The sequence below is a fragment of the Tupaia chinensis genome, unplaced genomic scaffold, assembly GCF_000334495.1.
Source record: "Tupaia chinensis unplaced genomic scaffold, TupChi_1.0 Scaffold000361_2, whole genome shotgun sequence".
NCBI lineage: Eukaryota > Metazoa > Chordata > Mammalia > Scandentia > Tupaiidae > Tupaia > Tupaia belangeri.
In genome coordinates, this window is record NW_006159858.1 from 2,427,548 (window position 1) to 2,447,781 (window position 20,234).

General features: G+C 42.3%; 1 protein-coding gene across 1 annotated transcript in view; it reads left to right on the forward strand.

Moving 5' to 3' along the window:
• Positions 1 to 4,461: 4,461 nt before the first annotated feature.
• The window catches only part of LOC102482260 (aldehyde oxidase), a 101,498-nt gene continuing 85,725 nt past the window's right edge, over positions 4,462 to 20,234 (forward strand). Inside the window, exons 1-3 of the mRNA XM_006152995.3 lie at positions 4,462 to 4,626; positions 13,392 to 13,449; positions 17,096 to 17,192. Coding sequence (XP_006153057.1) covers positions 4,582 to 4,626; positions 13,392 to 13,449; positions 17,096 to 17,192 — 200 coding nt within the window. The 5' untranslated portion in view covers positions 4,462 to 4,581. The remainder of the gene's footprint in view (positions 4,627 to 13,391; positions 13,450 to 17,095; positions 17,193 to 20,234) is intronic.

Sequence of the window (20,234 nt, forward strand, 5' to 3'; positions counted from 1 at the left end):
GACAAAAAGCAACTCAAGGTGGATCAAAGATCTAAACTTACAACCTGGAACTATAAAACTGCTCCTGGAAAACACTGGGGAAACTCGAGGAGACATTGGGGTAGGCAAAGACTTCTTAAATAAGACCCCTAAAGCATAGTCAACAATCCCCAAAGTAGACAAGTGGGATTACATCAGACTAAGAAGTTTCTGCATGGCAAAGGACACAGTAATTAGTCTGAATAGACATCCCTTAGAATGGGAAAATATTTTTGTAAGTTATACGTCAGATAAGGGACTGATAACCAGAATTCACAAGGAACTCAAGCAGCTGTTCTGAAAAAAGACAATCAATTCTATTAAAAGATGGGAGAATGAGTTGAAAAAACCACTCTCTAAAGATGACATTCAAGTAGCTAAAAGGCAAATGAAAATATACTCAACATCCCTCATTGTAAAGGAAATGCAGATTAAAACAACAGTGAGATACCACCTAACCCCAGTCAGAATGACTAAGATTAAAAAAACAAAAAAGGATAAGTGCTGGTGGGGGTGTGGTGAAAGGGGAACTCTCTTACACTGCTGGTGGGAATGTAAATTAGTCCAGTCACTGTGGAGAACAATTAGGAGATTCCTCAAAAATCTACAAGTAGAACTACCATATGATCCAGCAATCCCACTCCTTGGTATCTACCCAAAGGACAGAAGAATACTTAATCGGAAAAGTGCTTGCACATCGATATTTATTGTGGCAGTATTCACAATTGCTAAGTCATGGAAACAACCCAAATGCCCACGATCAGATGAATGGATAGAAAAACTGTGGCACATATACTCAATGGAATACTCTTCAGCCATAAAAAACAACAGAACCCTGGCTTTTGACAGGAAGTAGATGAATAAGGAAGATTTACTGCTGAGTGAAGCAAGCTAGGCTGTGAAGGAGAGGCATTGTATGTACCCACTTAATATATACCAAGTGTCCACACTGTGACTGAAACTAATCGACTAAAGGATATAGAAACACAGTATATACTTGTAAATACCAGATATAGTGTGTGTGAAAAAGGAAGGTCTGAGGAAGGACATTTAGAAGAAAAATAGGGAGGCAAAGCATTAATGGCACCAAGAAATGTGGTATTATCTGTTGAAGATATTTTGTAGTTTTATCAAATGTACTAGGGAGAAATGTTCACCTGTTGAAATATCCATTTTGTAAGCCAAATAATAATGTATAATGTAAATGAAATTTTAAAAAAGAAAAAAAGATGTCAATTCTACCCAAATTACAAGTCTGATGCAAAGCCAATCAAATTACCAGAGAGATTCTTCACAGATTCAGAAAAAAATTATCGAATTTGTCTGGAATCATAAAAGGTCCCATATTACCAAAGCAACAGTGCACAAAAAGAGTGCAGTAGGAGGCATCTCATTCCCTGACTGCAAAATATATCACAAAGTTGTGATACTCAAAGCAGCACAATAATGGCACTAAAACAGGCATGTAGACCAATGGAACAGAATAGAGACCCCAGAAATAAACCCAAAACATACAGCCAACTGATTTTTGACAAAGGGCACCAGTCAGTCCAATGGGGAGAAGAAAATCTCTTTAATAAATTGCTGGAAAAACTGGGTATCCACCTACAGAAAAATAAAACTGAACCTCTATCTCTCACCATTAACAAAAATCAACTCAAAATAGATCAAAGATCTATACCTAAGACCTCAAACTATAAAACTACTCATGGAAAACATGGGAAACTCTTGGAAACATTGGGGCAGGCAAATATTTCTTAAACAAGACCCCCCAAAGCACAGGCAATAATCACCAATATATGAGTGAAATTACATCAGTAGGTTAAAAAGCTTCTGCACAACAAAAGAAACAATAATTAAGAGACAACCCTCTGAATTGGTGAATATATTTACAAACTCTTCCTTGAATAAGGGGGGCTAATTGCCAAAATATACAGGGACCTCAACCATCATTGCAGCATTATTCATAACTGTTAGACATGGAATCAAGCCAAATGTCTAAGAACAGACAAATGAATTGAAAAAGTGTGGCCCACATGTACTATGGGATATTGCTCAGCTATAAAAAAAATAATGAAACCCTTGCATTTGATAGAAAGTGGATGAATACGGAAAATTTAATGCTAAGCAAAGCAAACCAGGCTATGAAAGAGAGGCATTGTATGTCTCCACTTAATATGTACTGAATGTATGCATTTTATGGCAGAATGATTGAAAGGCAAAGAAGTATGGAAAGCAACCATGGATTCCAGAGACAGTATGGGATAAGGGCAGTAAAGGGTAGAAGGAAGGGAATAAAAAAATTCAATGAACAAAAAAAAAAAGGAAAATTATCTGTTGATGACAATGTATATGGTAATCTTTTTAACTGGACTAACATATAGGGTATTCATGCTGGGAAAATTCATTTTCAATGTTGTAAAGGTATACAGTGATTGAATGTGAAAAATAATTTTAAAAAAAGTTAATTTAACACACATACACACAAACACTCCAGAAAGAAATGAGGGAGTATGGTAAAATGTTGACCATTGTTAAAGTTTAAAGAAGTTGTCCTCTTTTATGTACAAATTTTGGAAATCTTTACAATAATATTTTTGTGTTTACATAAATAAAATGACATGAGTAATTGTTCTAGGTATTCTAAAAGAAAAAAGTCTGGAAAATAACCAGTTTGATTCCATTTAAGATTCATTCATTTATTCATTCATTTATTGTTGTCATAGGGTTCATGTGCTCACCCAAGAGAGACAATGTAAGAAATCACCTGCTGGTCGATGGCCACACCACAATCCCTTCTATATTGTCCTCTTAGGACTTTGGGCACACATGCACATGTGCCTGGTGTGTTTTTCAAGCCACTGGGTCCAGGACTCAAACTAGAAAGTCATTCACATGGGATCTAGCACCACAACCATCACACCACCTGCTACTCAAAGTTGTAGTGCAGATTTCAAAACTATAAAGATAGCTGCAAAAAAATCGACTGTTAAGTTCTAAGTTTTAGGTTTACAGGTGATTTTTATGCTTTTTAGTATTTTCCAGCTTTTAAGTTTTCCAAGATGTTTTACATCTCTTAATATTTACCGAATAAACTATGTGGTGAATTACGGATAAATTGTTAATAGTGATAATTTTTTTTATAGTTTCTTTATCAAGGTAGCTTTGGATTTTAAAAATAAACAATTATTGTAGAACTATGATGAAAATTGTAAAACCCACGGTCAGGGATCAGCAGTTAGCGTAATGGCTATGTCGCTGGACTCCCATGTAGTTAACCGCAGTTCTAGTCCCGGTCCGGGTGGCTTAAACTCACTCTGGGCGCATGTGTGTCATGCCCAAGATCCCGACAGGAGAATAGAGGATAGAGGATAAGGGATTGTGGCATGGCCATCCCCTCTGGGGGGTGATTTCTCGTTTTCTATCTCTCTGTCTCTCTCTGTCTTTCTGGCAAGCGCACGTGCCCAGTAAGAAAAAACCTCTCTAAAAAGAGAAAAACAAACAAACAAATACAGCCATAAGATGGCATGGTGGTTAAGGGGGCCGAATTCCCATATGGGTGAGCATGTTAGAGTCCTGGACCCCTGGCGTCATGCTGGACATGTGTGTGGGACTGGCCAAAATCCTGAAAGGAGAATGGAGGAGGAGGGACTGAAGCATGGCCATCCCCCCCAGGAGATGATTTCTCACTTTCCTTCTCTCTGCCTCTGGTCTCCCCAGGAAGAGCATGTGCCCTATGGAAACAAAACAAAACAAAACAAAACAAAACAAAACAAAAAAACAACAAACAAAAAACCTAAAAAAAAGAGTTTGTAAAATAATTTCTCCCTTAAGCTCTTTTCCTGCAGAGTTGAAATAAATGTGATGATTGGTTTTGAGAGTTACCTGCCTGCAGTAGGAGTGATGGGAGGGGTCTACTGTTCCTAGACTTTCAATCTAGTTGACAAGCCTCTTAGAGGCCACCAAGTGGCATGATGGTTAAGGTGTTGGACTCGTACACAGAACACCTGGGTTCGAGTCCCAAATTTGGCTAAAATCCGGTCATTGTGTGCACAAACTTGAGGGGGGAGAATGGAGAAGAGATTGTGACTGACCTTTTCCTGGGAGGATGATTTCTCACTTTTTCCTCTCTGTGTCTCCAGCAAGGCCATCGCCCTATGGCTAAACCAACCACAAAAAGAAGGGAAGGGGACGGGAGGGAAAAGCAGTAACAGAACCTCCAAGCGATCGTAGGACCACGGCATATGCGAAGTGGAACATACACTAAGCGTCCGGGTCAGGGAGAAGAAGGGATCATTTCTACAGTCGCAAGATCTAGCCACATAAAGCCAGTTCTCCGGTGACGCCCACACGAGGAAGACTTTCCTGGCAGCGAACTCAGGAACTTTGGATCTAAATCAGGACGGGGCGGCTCAGTTGAACTTTAGGGCCGCAGCAAGCCCCGCCCCGCTGCTTGGGTCAGCGCAGCCTGGAAACTAGCAGCTGCAACTCCTCGGAACCGCCGCCTCCGACTCTGCGCGCTCGGACCCCGAGCGCCTGCGTCTGTCCCGGAAGGCAGCCACCATGGACTCGGCGCCGGAGCTGCTCTTCTACGTGAACGGCCGCAAGGTGAGCGCGCCCGCGGGGGCTGCCCGGCGCCTGGACCTGCTGCCCGGGCCGAGGGCAAGGAGTGCCTTCTGTCGTTGGTCCCTCGTCCTGTTTTTGGTGTCAGCGACTTCAGGCACTAAAGCACGCACCGGGCGTTCCGGTTGGGAAGAGGGCTCCTGTCGCGGCCCCATCCCCACCTCCGGGGCTTCGGAGGATGTTTTCAGGAGCCATCTGGATGTTTGGGCCCCCACGTTCCTAAAGCTCCCTTTCGTCTCCTTCCAAGGCTCACAGAATGCTTTCAGTCCCACCTGCTCCCTGCACGAGCTGTTCTTACCCGTCAAGGCCAGCGCTCCCAAAGCCCTCCCGATAAACGCCGCTGGCTATGGGAACACGTTCCAGGAAACTGAGAGCAGCCCATCTAGATGGCCGAGCCTGGGCTCTGGGGTGTGTCTGACCAAGGGAGGACTTTAGAAACAGAACACAGTGGGGATGAGCTAGCTGAGGCCGCCCCCACGGTTTCTCGGGCAAAGATACTGAAGTTCCTGGCAGAGCTGAAGCAAAATCAGGCTCTGGGGACTCAGAGCAGGGGGTCTGTGCTCTCAGAGAACGAAGGCTCGCTCTACAGACGCTGGGAGAGTTCTAGGCGGTGTGCTTCCTCCTAACCTCACCCCCACTCCCGTGTGGGCGCCCACCGTGCTCACGCTTAATGTTGTCTCAGCGTATGGGCTGAATGGGGAAGCAGAGGCAGGAAGGTTAAAGGGCGTCCTTTAGAGCTAAATACGGTGGTGCCAGTGCTGGTTCATTTGCAGCCGCCCCGGCTTCCTGCCCGAGGGAAGCCACCTTTCTGACTGGCACCTGCTGACTCCCCACGAAGCAAGCAAAGGTTAAGCACTGAGCCACTCACTTGTGAAACCTGCCCTGAGGTCCTGATCCTAATTGCCATCTGTAGTTTTGTATTTTTTTCTATAAAAATATTTTTTAAAAAAATTCTGCCAGAGAGAGAGAGAGAAAGCGAAAGTGAGAAAGCACTCCCCATGGAGGATTACAATCCTGTCTCCATCTCTCCCTGCTTTTGGGGATTTGGGACACACACGCATATGTATCAGACATGTGTTTTAAGCCGCAGGTTTGAGACTTGAACTGCATTGCCAGCCATGTGGGATCTGGTCGCCTTAACCACCATGCCATGAGCTGGCCCTTAAAAACACTAGTTTTTTAATTTGCTGTGGAGTGCATGTGCTCACCAGAGAGAGAGAGACAGAAAGAAAGAGAAATCACCCCTCCAGGAGGGATGACAACTCTGTAATCTCTTCTCTTCCATTTCCCTCTTGGGATTTTGGGCACACACACACACACACACACACACGCACACATCAGCCCAAGCATGTTTTTCAAGTGGCCAGGCCTATGAGTCCCATAGTCAGCCATGTGGGATCCAGCTGCTGAACTGCTACCTCACCTGGCTGGCTCTAAATTTTATAATTGTGTATTATTTTTCTTAATGAGCCCACTCCAAAATTGTACAAATTCTAGGCTCCACTAAAACCTTATCTGCTCCTGCTGCCAGGGTTACACTAGAGAACACCAGCTTGTTTTTCCTGATCTGTAATGGAATATTAGGCCTCCCTTGCAGGACTGCTACAAAGGTGAAATATGGTAACAAAGCGAAGTGTAACAATTGACACTATGTCATTTTTTCTTCTTTAGGGTAACAGAATGTTATAGTAAATACTATACTAGCTTTTAAAAAATACTTTAAAAAATTTATTCATAATCGAGAGCACATGCACACCCATGAGAGATAAGTATCTTCAATAGGGTCTTGTCACAACACAATCTCCCTTCTTCATCCGTTAGGTCGTTAGGATCTTGGTCACTTGCACACATACCCGACATGTTTTTAGACCTACGTGGAAACCTGAGCCCGCAGTCAGCCGGGTAGTTTCCAGCACGACAGTTCAGTAGGCTACAGGCTGTGCCTCTAGGCTGGTCCAATACTGGCTTTTTGTTTAGAAAAACAAGGATTTAATTCCACCTCTAATACTGAGATGCTCTTTCAAAGCTTAGTTCTCTCTTAAAGGGAATAATATAATTTACTTCATAAAGAGTGATTATGAGTATTCAATCCGATCATCTTTAGGAGCCTACTATATGCCTGGCAGTGTTCTAGGCTCATGGGGTACCAGAGCACAGAAATGACAAAGCTTCTGCCTGTGGGAGACAGACAACAAGCACATAAATACATGGAAATATATAATGCCAGGCAGTGACAAGTGGAAGTATAGAAAAGAAAGCAAAGTGGGGCCAGCAATTGGTGTGGTAGTTAAGGTGCTCGACTCCCACATGGTCGACTGTGGTTCGACTCCTGGACCTGGCAGCTTGCTTTCTCATTTTCCTGTTCTCTCTCTCTTTCTCTCTCTGGTCAAATAAAGAAATAATAATGATAAATTAAATTAATCAAAAAGAAGTAAATAGAAAAAAGAAGAAGAATGCAAAGTGAGGGGCTAGAGATTGGCAAGAGCTGATACTTCAGAAGGGACGGACACTTCAACCTAAGAGGATGACATTTCAGTAATGATCACTGCGAAGTCAGAGAAAGCCTGCAAACATCTGGAGGAAGAACATTCCAGGAAGAGGGAATAGTATGTGGAAGTGTCCTGAGGTAGGAGGACTTCTGGTTGGTGGAGCTGGAGATATAGCCAGGGGCCAGACTACTAGGGCTTTCTAGGTGATGGTAAGGGTTTTAGTTAAATGAGGAAACAGGTGTTTTTGTTTGTTTGTTTGTTTTTGAGAGGTTTTTGCTATAGGGTGCGTGCACTCGCCATACAGAGAGAGACAGAGAGACAGAAAGCGAGAAATCACCCCCCAGGGGGGATGGCCACGCCACAATCCCTTCTCCTCCATTCTCCTCTCGGGATCTTGGGCACACACGCACATGTGCCCGGCGTGAGTTTTAAGCCACCGGGTCCGGGACGTGAACCGCGGTCGACTACATGGGAGTCCAGCGACATAGCCATTACGCTAACTGCTGGTCCCAAAACAGGTGTTTTGAGTTGAACATTGTTCCCCTCATCTATCCCCCACCTCTATAACAAACTGTGTTGGAATTTTTAACATAATGGCTAACGACAGTTTGTGTTCAACTAATTTTTAAAATAGATAAATCGATTCTTTTCTGTGGGCCGATTTGATCTATGAGCCAAAAGTCCTGTAAAGTACACTCTAGACCTATTGATTCAGTTTTTGCAATGACCTTAGCAGTAGAAATCATGTGACCCTTTTCCTTTTCTTCCTCCCGCTCCCAAATTCTGATGGGTGCATGCTTGAGTACTGGTAGGCAAACCTGATTGCCACATGGATAGAATTGCAATAAACTTTCTGATTCAGAGGGTGAGGGGCTTATTGAGATAGGTGTGAGAGAGACATCACTAGAGAATAGGGGTCTTACAGTCAAATGTGACCTCTGAGATTCAAAATTAACTTTTGAAAAGGAAGCTTAGAAGTGAACAAGGAGACTATGTGTGATGTGATTGGTCTCTGGTCTGTGCAGTTTGCAAAATCTCCCCAAGTCACCAAAAGAGGTCATCAAGCAGGATCAGACTATCTGGAGACAAGGCCAGTGCTTAGTCAGAGCCCTAGTGGCCAAGAGATTTCCAAAATCTTACTCCACCAGGACCCCGCAAAATAGCAGGTGACTCAGGGTGGCAGGTGGCATGGTGGTTAAGGGTGCTGGACTCCCACATGGCCGACCATGGTTCAAGTCTGAATCTGGTGGCTTGCTTTCTCACTTTCTCTCTCTCTCTCTCTCTCACACACACTCTGTTCCTCTTTGATCGAATTAAAAGAAATAAATAAAGCTAAATAAGAGCCCATGATTAAATTATACCATTGATGCCACTCTGCACTCCACTCAGGAACTGAAGTGTGTCATTCCATGAGGCAGTGAGGCATAGAGGTCGAGGGAATGTGCTTTGGAACTAATTAGACTTGGGTTTGCTCCTGGGCACTCTGCTCTGCCTCTTGGCAGCCCTGGGGCCTTAGGCAAAGTGCTTAATATCTCTGAGCCTCAGTTTTTTCCTTTGAAAACAGAACTAATAGCAATACCTTCTGTGGAATTGTTATGAAGATTAAATTCCATGGTAAGTGATTAGTAAAGTGTTCGTGCATAGTAAATACTTGCTATGTGGAAACACTTGTTTATATCTAGACTAGAAGATCATATGCTTTGGGGGCCAGTAGATGGTGAAGTGGTTATGTTACTGAACTCCCACTTGGCCTACTGCAGTTCGAGTCCTGGACATGATGGCTTGAAAATCACTCTGGGTGCCTGTGCATGTGTGTGTGCCTAAGATCCCAGGAGGAGAATAGAAGAGAACGGACTGAGGCATGGCCATCATCCCTGGGGGTGATTTCTCACTTTCCTTCTCACTGTCTCTGTTTCTCTCTCTTTCTAGTGAGTGTGTACTCCCTAAGGCACAAAGCCTCTTAGAAAACAAACAAACAACTGAAGATAAAGTACTTTGTTGGTAGAGCCAGATCCTGGTCAGAGGTGTCAGAGAGCTGAGAAGAAATGATTGAACACTGATTGTTCACCAAACATGTAGGGTCATGGTATTAATATAGGAAACTGGAAAGAACCGTTCATTGGCTAGTGTTTCCCAGAGTCCTTAGCTTCCTGGGCTGAGAGAAGAAATTTCTGGGCCACAGGGATGGCTGTCATGATTCACAGAAAAGTGGAGGGAGTGGCAGTAGTTTAGGCAGGAAGAATCAACAAGCAAAATGAATGTTAAAGCAACCCGAAGCTCAGGAAGAAATGTCCTGGTGGCTCCCCCTCAAGCCTCCTCCGCTCTGAGGCTGCCGTGGGTTATTGTTCTTCTCTATTAACCGAGTCCTATAATCCACATCTCTTTCTTCCCTTTCCCTCTACCTTGCGGCCTTGTCCTCTCCGTCTTACGTTCTGTCCTTAACTCCCTTTTCTCTCCCCTCTCTCCTTTCTTTTGCCCGCCTCTGGTCTTGGTTCTGGCAGGGCCCGCTCAGTCACCAGTCACCAACCACGCACATGGGAAAGTGGTTTTGTAAACTTATGCAATGTGAACTTGGACTCTCCCAGAAGGGCTGGCAGCGCTATAGAGGACAGATTCCGCCCTGGCAGTACCAACAGCTGAGGTGAGACGGGTATACGCAACGGCCTTGACCTGAGAACTGGCGTTGTCTCTCTGGTCCAGAGTCAGGGAGAATAACTGTTCCCCAGGCCTCCCAGCCGCCTTCTCAGTCTTGACCTCCTTCTTTCATCCTGAGAGCTGCTAGGACAGGCTGCGTGATGCATGCTTGATTGATTCTTGCTCCTACTTCCTTCCTCAAAATATGACACCCCTCAAAATCAAGTAAAATAAGTATATTCCAAGCCAGTGGCACTTCGAGCCAGACTTCAATCTTTTGAAACAGCTCCTGGAACAAATACTAAAACAAACAAGGTCTGCTTTTCTCATGAGTTTCTTCCCCAAATATATAAATATTCCTCAAGTCTGAAATGCTGTTTCTTACTATCTATGCCACCCAGATCCTGTCTCTCTGTTAAAACTTGGCTTCTGTGATTCACCATTGTATGTATTAACAAGAGTTAGTTTCAGCTTCAAATGCCATAAACTCAAAACTAACAGTGATTCAAACAGGGTACTACAAATTTTCCCCTTTACATAAAAGATATCTGGAGATAGACATTGTGAAGCTTTTGTCCAGGAGCCTTTTGCTACTGTCTTGGACCCAGGTTTCTTCTCTCTGTATCTTCTGCTGCCCCTAATGCATTGCCTCATAATCTAAAGTGGCTGCTGGGGTTCTAGTCATTTCATCCTTAGTCCAGGTGGAAGGAGGAAAGGGAGGGAGGAAGGAAGGATGCATGCTGAGATAGACAACCAATAGTATCTGCTGCTATACATTCTCTGTTTTTCTTCCTTTTTAGATATCCCAGTTGTTGAAAACTCATTCCTCCCTTCTTCATGTTTCACAGCAAGTTGTGCACATTCTGTTCAAGGAATCCATTTAATTAGTGAACATTATTATATCCCTATGCTAAATCCCCAGCACTGAGCTCAGTGTTTGACACAAAGATGAATGAAAGAAGATGATTTTTCTCAGAATCAGGATAGGTTTATACCTATACAAATAGTTATATGCAAAGTAGAAAGTACCATAAAAGAGGTGAGGACATCAGCCGTGGGCACACAGAGAACGGTTACGTGGAAGGGTACAGTTGGTGGCACCGCTCTCCATGGAGAACGTCTGAGCTTTGAATAGCATGCAGAATTCTGCCACATAGAGAAGACAGGGAGGCCTGTCAGGACAGCAGGAGCCATGCGTTCCAAGGTACTGCTGCGACCAGCCGGTGCGCCCATGTGGCCTGAATGCAAGATGCCTGGATCAAGTGGCAGGAAACAATGGGCCTTGCCAAGGAGTTGAATTCCTTCTTGTACTGCACGAGCTCGCAAGTGTGAATTCATCTAAGACCCATTCAGCGCACTCATTAAAATGGCATTTTTCTGGTTCCCTCTTCCAGAAATCCTCATTCTATAGACGTTATGTTTTAACAAGCACTCCGATGATTCAAGAATTCCAGACATGGCAGTTCAGCATCCAGGAGCCACGTAAATTTAGGCAGATACATGAGATGGGATGACTATTGGAGTGTTCACTCTGGTGATGGCACTAGAGGGTGGGATCTGCAGGTGCCAAGCGTGGAGGCAAGGAGGCTGGTTAGGCAGCTGTTATCCTGGTTCTGGCAAGAGTTGGTCCGGTTGTGTTCTGGATACCGACAGTAGAACAGAAGGGCATTTAGACGTCTAATTGGCAGAACGTGGTAACACTGATTGTACTGCACTGGAAAGAGGAAAGAGTTTAAAATAGCTCACGTTTTTAAGTGTAGATGACCTAGCAGGTAGTGAGGCTATTAAACAGGTTAGGGCAAAGGAGGGAAGGAATAAGTTTGGAAAATAAAATAAGGCATTCCATTTGAGGGCCTTGTAAATGGAGGATGCCTGGGAGGCCCCCCCAATTTTTTCTTGTACTTCAGCATGTACACACACGCACAAACACACACCCACCTCTTTCCATATTGAAGATTCCTCTGGGGCACAAATAGCACACTGGTCATTGGTATATGCCTCACTTCCTGTCATATGGCTTAGAATGAGGGAGAGGAGGCAGCGATAGAATAAGCGTATGTCCCTCCTCACCTTCTTCTCAAAAGGGAAAGTTACTAAGCATGGTGAAAACTAATTTGGCTTTTAAAATTGTAAAACAAATCATGCTTCAGTGCAGTCTGTGAATCTAAAATAAATCCTGAATTTTTAATCAAAAAAGAGAGAAAACTTGATTACTTTGGAAAGCATAATTAATCATGACCTTTCAATCATGCCATCCCTCAGGGATTTTTTTTAATCAAGTTTTTTTTTTTTAAATTTTTCTATAGGGTGTGTGCACTTGCCAGAGAGGCAGAGAAAGACAGAGACAGTGAGAAATCACCGCCGCCCTCTCCCCCACAACCCATGTTGGGATGGCCATGCTGCAGTCCTTTCTCCTCCATTCTCCTTTTGGGATTTTTGGTGCACATGCACATGTGCCCGTTGTGAGTTTTAAGCCACTCAGTCCAGGACTCAAACTGCAGCCAGAGATATGAGAGTCCAGCACCTTAACCACTACACCAGAAGGGATGCTGGTTTTCTTTTTCTTTTTAAATAATTATTTATATTATTTTATTTGTTATTTTAATTTGATGAGAGAGAGAGTGAGTTGCCAGGTCTAGGTCTTGAACTGCGGTCAACCATGTCGGAATCCAGCACCTTAACCACCATGCCACCTGCTGGCCCTCAGGAATGCTGTTTTAATGCTGGGCTGCCCACGTGAATTTGCCAAAGTGTGTCCTTGCTGTACAGCTTTGCATCACCTGGCACATTTATCTTCTCCTTTGTTTCTCTGATGCAGGTGCCGTGATTGGTTTAGTCTCCTTCTGGAAGCTGTAATTATTTGAACATGATAAACACACTAGTTTTTTAAAAAATTATTTCAATTAACTATATCAGACTAGACAGTGACATGGTGGCTAAGGTGGCTGGATTCCACATGGCCAACTGTGCTGTTTGAGTCCCAGTCCTGGCAGCTTGAAAGTCACGCCTGGTGCATGTGCGTGCACATTCAAAATCCTGAAAGGAGAATGGAGGAAAAGGGAGTGCAACATGGCCATCCCCCCCACGGGGTTATTTCTCTCTCTTTATCTCTCTCTCTCTTTCCTGTGTGTGTGTGTGTGTGTGTGTGTGTGTGTGTGTGTGTCTAGAGAGCACATGTACCCTAACTAACAAGAAGATATTAACTAACAAGAAGATATTAACTCTATCAATGTCTCAGAGGCTATTCTATTTTATAGAAGCACCTCTCTTTCTCTCTCTCCTATTAGATTCTGTCCTACTAATGTCTTTTCTCTCTCCTCCTTCACACTCTGTGCGAGAAGCTGAACAGGTGTCACTAGTTTTCCTCTCAGAAGAAACAACCACTAGGTCTTAGCAAACAGTGATAATTCAGGACCAAGGACAGTAGCACAGGGCTGGTTGGGCTGGAGATTTGAGAAGTGAGTTGTCCATTACAGATGTTCCATAAACATGAAATCAACTTGAAAATATGAATAGCAGGGTTAATTAATGTGCACTTCCCTAAAATCAGCTTGGTACCAACAACATGGATATTATAATATCTCTCACAGTTTTGTGTGCCTAACTCTTGGTTTTACTCTGTCATAGGTGATAGAAAAAAATGTCGATCCTGAAATGATGCTGTTACCGTATCTGAGGAAGAAGCGTATCCTTTCTTTGTTTTGAGTGTGTGAGTGAGTGTGTGTGTGTGTGTGCGTGTACCACTGATGTCCTCATCAGATGATATTTTAAATATCTGTTTAGAGCCACACTGAGACATATTCCCTACTTACAGTTTTGTGATTATCCTTGGAAAAGTCTTACGTCCTAGTTTTATGGGCAATGCACAACTGTGGCTATCAGAACTAAGTTATTTTGAATCTTTGTTTTGGCACTAAATACATTGTATAAAGTGGGAGAACTAAAACAATGGATGTTAAGAGGGCTTAATTAAGCATCTTTTAGAATTTAATAGTCACAATATTTATACTCTCTCTTCAAGGACTAATCTTCAGGCCCAGTAGTAAATGAGCACAAAAATTACCTGAAATGCAAGTCAAAGAAAAACAGAGAAATTAAACCTGAAAATTCTACCACAAAAAAACATTCTAAATAAAAGCTATCTAAGGAATGAATTCTTAGCCTGCTATGCATGAGTTTCAGTGGGCTTCCAGAAGTCAGTAGACCTTGCTAAATTATATGCCAAAGTATGTAACAATGGGAATCTGTATATGTATTTATTCCTTGAAAAGGGTAAAATTCCCCAAAAAGTACACAACTCCAAAGCACCAATAGCTACTTTTCAGACACATGAGTATGTCCCTGAAAGTCAGAAAGATCTTTGGATGTAAAGACAATGAACACTGACTCCTTGACTATCCACAGTACTTCTGTGTGATATTTAAAATTTAGTTCATTGTAAGTGAAGGAAAACCCTAAATAGTAGCAAACAAAATAAGAGTTTATTTCTTTCACATTGTACTAGTTCCGGTTTTCCCGGAAGCAGACACAAACATGCACACATAAAAAAATGGGGTTAAATGTGCAAGAGTCTTATTAGGAGAAATGCCTGTGTAAAATAAAATGTGAAGGAAACTGAAGAAGACTTAGAGAGTCGTTAGACCACAATGCAAGTCTGACCTTGGAAAATTAGAGAAAGAGAATGTTGAATGGAAGGGACCTGGACTGCCGATCTATCTAAGGTGTGTTTGTAAAGCTACTGGGGATGGTTGGCAAGGACTCCATGTCTCTCCATAGCACTGAGCCATTGGCAGGGAGGCATGGCCTTAGTGAACACTGGGGCGATGGGTTGCAAAGTGCAGCTGCTGGGTCCCCTGGTGACATTCCCTGCTGCTGAAGGCCATCTGTGAGGCATGCTCGCATGGTGTCCTCCTCACCTACAGGAAGCCCAGAGGTAGGCAGATCAGGCGAGTAAACATTCTCAGAGCCAAGCTCCTTGTGTCTTGCTACCCCACCTTCCTCAGCATGCAGCTTTCCCCTCATGGTCAGAGAAAAAGGGTAAAATTCCCCAAAAAGTACACAACTCCAAAGCACCAATAGCTACTTTTCAGACACATGAGTATGTCCCTGAAAGTCAGAAAGATCTTTGGATGTAAAGACAATGAACACTGACTCCTTGACTATCCACAGTACTTCTGTGTGATATTTAAAATTTAGTTCATTGTAAGTGAAGGAAAACCCTAAATAGTAGCAAACAAAATAAGAGTTTATTTCTTTCACATTGTACTAGTTCCGGTTTTCCCGGAAGCAAACACAAACATGCACACATAAAAAAATGGGGTTAAATGTGCAAGAGTCTTATTAGGAGAAATGCCTGTGTAAAATAAAATGTGAAGGAAACTGAAGAAGACTTAGAGAGTCGTTAGACCACAATGCAAGTCTGACCTTGGAAAATTAGAGAAAGAGAATGTTGAATGGAAGGGACCTGGACTGCCGATCTATCTAAGGTGTGTTTGTAAAGCTACTGGGGATGGTTGGCAAGGACTCCATGTCTCTCCATAGCACTGAGCCATTGGCAGGGAGGCATGGCCTTAGTGAACACTGGGGCGATGGGTTGCAAAGTGCAGCTGCTGGGTCCCCTGGTGACATTCCCTGCTGCTGAAGGCCATCTGTGAGGCATGCTCGCATGGTGTCCTCCTCACCTACAGGAAGCCCAGAGGTAGGCAGATCAGGCGAGTAAACATTCTCAGAGCCAAGCTCCTTGTGTCTTGCTACCCCACCTTCCTCAGCATGCAGCTTTCCCCTCATGGTCAGAGATGAATAGTTGAGTTACAGTCATCAGATCTGAACTCCAGCAAATAGGAAGATGTCATGGACAGAGAGGGTGGCACCCCTCTCCTTTTAAGGACATTTCCCTCTTGGAAGTCATATACATCCCACTGGCCCATGTCATTAAGGAACTGCCCCCTCCAGCTGCAGAGCAGGCTAGAAAAAAATATTTTTTTATTCTGGGCCAACCGTGTGTGTGACTAAAAATTCTCAAATATTTGTAAGTATAAACTCTTCCTTTTTAAAAATAATTACAATTATGTATTTTTAATTCAAACCTGAGACTAGCAAGACTCATTCAGAATAAGTTATTTACAAGACTTGTTAGGTGAAGGGAAAAGAATTTTCATGAAACAAGAGACTGCTGTTTCATAATTTATGAAGTAAAATTAAACAGTATGATCCAACTAAATAGTACATTTTTCTTGATGCCCATAGAAGCTTTTCATTTTCATAAGACAAACCTTGTGGTAGCCAGAAACTATTGCTCCTTAAAACTTCAGAGAGCAGGGACCAGCAGTTAGTGTAATGGCTATGTCGCTGGACTCCCACGTAGTTGACCGTGGTTCGAGTCCCGGACCCAGTGGCTTAAACTCACACCGGGCGCGTGTGCGTGTGTGCCCAAGATCCCGAGAGGAGAATGGAGGAGAAGGGATTGCGGCATGGCCATCCCCCCCTGGGGGGTGATTTCTCACTTTCTGTCTCTCTGTCTCTCTCTGTCTGTCTGGTGAGCGCACGTGCCCTATAGCAAAAACCTCTCCAAAAAAAAAAAATAAAACTTCAGAGAGCAGGCCTCCTTTGCCAGTGACCCCACCTTATTAAGCTGCTAGTCAGTGACATCTAATTTTATTAATTAACATACAGGACACTGGTAAAACTGTCAGATTTTAACCAAGTAACTTTCCATTAAATATTCTTCCACATGCTTTGGAATCTTCTCAAATACCTTAGTATCTCCATGTAACTGCTTCTATATACCACTGAAAGCACCATTGTTCCTGCAACACACTGACCAACTCCCAAATCCTGATGTAAAAAAGCAACTCTTCCATTCTTAATTTGGCCCTATTTTTTTAAGAATTATTTTATTTATCTTTATTTACTTATTTGTTTGACCAGAGAGGGACAGAGCAAGAGAGAGAGAGACAGAGAGAGAGAGAGAGAAGGCAAGCCTCCAGGTCCGGGACTTGAATTGCAGTCAGCCATGAGGGAGTCCAGTGCCCTTAACCATCAACCACCTGCTGGACCCAATTTGGCCCTATTTTTGGTAACTTGAAGTCCAGGTCTTTTCAAAGAAAGGATACAAAATATAACACATAAAAAAAGACATCAGGAGTTTACAAGAGTATATATTATAGTAGCTATACTACAATAGTAGCTAAGACACTTGTATACCATTTGATAAATATATTTAAACTTAACTATGCATTTAAGAGGCTGTGATAGTTCCATCTCTTAAGGTCAGAGCTATTCTAGAAAGAGAATCATGGAAAACACATTATCTTTAACTAGCCTTCTTCCAGTTCGACTCACAGGAACTAAGTATGGCTGTGGAGGAGGCGGCTGTGGAGCCTGCACTGTGATGATATCACGATATAACCCCATCACCAAGAAAATAAGGTACTTTGCAGAAAGTAAAGATATGATTGAATTTTTATAGTTTTAAACTTTGTCTTCTTCCTTTATTTAGTAACTATGTTTTGAGCACCGAATATTTAAAAGGAACTGTGCTAAGTACTGAGGATACAGTGATGAACAAGACAGACATGGTCCCGGAAATATGAATGGGTTAGGGAAAAAAATATATCACCACTGACAATAGCCTATAGTCAAAGAATCCCCTGTAAAAAGTTGAAAGGCTGCTGACTCCCTGTGCTTTCTGGGGATTAAAACACAGCTGAGGGGCCAGCATTGTGGTTAAGGCTCTGGACACCCACATGGCTGACCATGGTTGAGTCCCAGATCTGGAGGCTTGGGAATTGCACTGGGTACCTTTATGTTCATGCCTAGAATCCCAGGAAGAAAGTGACGAAGAAGGAAAGAGGGAGAAAAAGGCCGCTGTCTCTCTCTGTTTCTCTTCTCTCTGGCAAGCGCACACCCTGTGGCAAAAACCTTAACTTAAAAAAAAAAAAAAAGGCTGAAATAGAAGTGGGAGATATGCCATCATCATACTCTTTCTTCACTATTACAGCCCACTAACTTATCTCCTGCCCCCACATAGTATGTTCTTCATACACCATCTAGAGAGAGATTTTCTACGATAAATCGTATACAGCACTTTCCAACCCGTGACTTCCCGTTATGTTTAACATGTCTTCATTTGGTATTGGCACTTTATCAGGTTTCCTAAGTTTCTTGGATCTGGGGATTGATGTCTTCTGTCAGCTTTGGAAACTTCTCTAGGCATTATCTTTTCAAATATTTGTTTGTACCACACTCTACCCCCTCTCTTCTGGAATTCCAGTTATACATTTTGTTAGATCATTGTACATTACTCCAGAGATCTCAGATGAGGTCTAAAAGTCTGAGCATGGATGAGATTTTAGATGTCTCCCTGTGTTCCACAACCGTGCCACCTACATTCTGAACTCTGGAATATTTCCTTCCTTTGCAACCTGGCTTCCAGCTTTTTAGGTCATAGATTCCTTTGCTCTCCATCTCAGATTCCATGTTTTGGGAGTTCTCTTGCAACCATGTCACTCTGTCTTTAGCCTTTCAGGGATAATCATTGTTTTATACTTTATGAAGCCCAAGTGCCTAGAATTTTCTCTCAGTTCTTTTTTTTTTTTTTTTTCCAGGTGTCTTTGTTTAAGACACTGTCCTCATTTTTGGAAACTATCCCTAGCACTCAGTGAATTCTGGTTGGAAACAGTTTGGGGGTAATTTAGTCCAGCTTTGTACTTTAATCCTTTTACCTGTCTGAGGCAGATTTCTCCTCCTTCCATTTCAGAGAGAGAACAACTGTATCTCAGGGGTGAGAGCAACTGGTATTTTCTCTCTTATGCATAGTTTGCCACTTAATGGAGTTTAGTTTATTTAAATTTCTTTATGTACTCAGCATCTGATAAACTTTTAAAAAACATGATCATGTAACTTACATGTCTTGTTTTTAGGACAAGATTGAGGACTGTGGTAGTTTCTTACAACTTTTTACATCTGAACCAAATGCTCATTTGCCTTTGGATTAATATTCAAACTCCTTACCTTTACTATGAAGCCTTTCCATTACCTGCCTGGCCCCTGACTCTCTCTCACCGTAAATAATACTATTTCTCCACATTCACTGTGCTCCGGCATCATTGGCCTTCTTTTTCTTCCTTTTTCTGTCCTTAAACATCCCAAGTGTGTTGTCCCTCTGTCTGTCATGCCTGACTCCTTCAAATCATTCAGATTCTAGCAAAAACATTACATTCTCAATCCTCTATGACTACCTTCTAAAGAGCTACATCCTACCTCACCTTCATAACTCTATTTCCTTTGCTTACATTAACTTATTCATGGCACTTCTCAGCATCTCAGTTTACATATGTAGGTGTGTATTTAGGTGATTGGAAAAGTCATGACATATTTTCTATAGAAAAATGTGTCATGGGTTTTCTGACAACCCAATATATTGTCTGTATTCCCTTAACTAGACTATAAGAGATTTGATCTGTCTTGTTCACCATTGGATTCTACCACTTCTGCCTGGATCACAGCAGGCACTCAATAAATATTTATATTTATTTATAAATGAATACTGTTCTTTCAGTCTTTCTTTGATGTGTATACATTTGAAAGCATAGTACATGCAGTGTTTAAAAACCTGTATATTTTGCTTAATTTCTCATGAATACCTTTTGAAAATAACGAATGTAATTTTAATGGCTGTTTATGTTCTATTTGGGCGTACCAAAACCAATTCCCAAATAGCAGTCTCTTAGATTATATTTAGTTTCTATTAAAATGAGCAACACATCAGTGAATGTTCTCACAGTACACTTATGCTTATGTCTGTGGCTATTTCCTTATGATACACTCATGGGGAAGAATTACATGGTAGAAGAGCGTGTCCATTTTAAAAGTCTTCATGTGTTTTAGCAAGAAGCTCCAAAGAAGGCCTCATTTTCCATTTTTATATCCTATGTATGAGTTCTACTTTCCCAAACTTTTACTATTGACGGATATTACAGTTTAAAAAGATGACACTTCTCATTTCTTGACTTGAATCTCTGCTGGTTATTTTTGAGGCTGAATGTTTGTTTCATGTATTTATTGGCCATTTGTAGTCCTGTTTAGTGAATGAGAACATTTTTAGAGTCATTTTGAGTTGAGCATTTTCAGGCTTGATTTTGTGGGATTGAGGAATTCTGTGTCCGATCCTATTTATTTTTCTGAAGTGCAGTATAAAAATTTGCTTTATTGTTCAATCAACCCCTTTTCCAGCATCTCCACGGAAGATGGAGGGGGTTGGTTACATATGAGTAGAGAATGTGAGCTTCTCATTCAAGGGGAAAGTCAATTACAGTTAGTAGAAACTGTTCTAGAATGAAATTAAGTGTTCTAACTTTAATCTTGCCACTGCCACTCCAACTGTGACCCTGAGTAAATCACTCTGACCCTTAAATTCTACTTCTATAAAATAGATGTGAACTAAGCACCAACCGTATGCAAAGCCAAGGG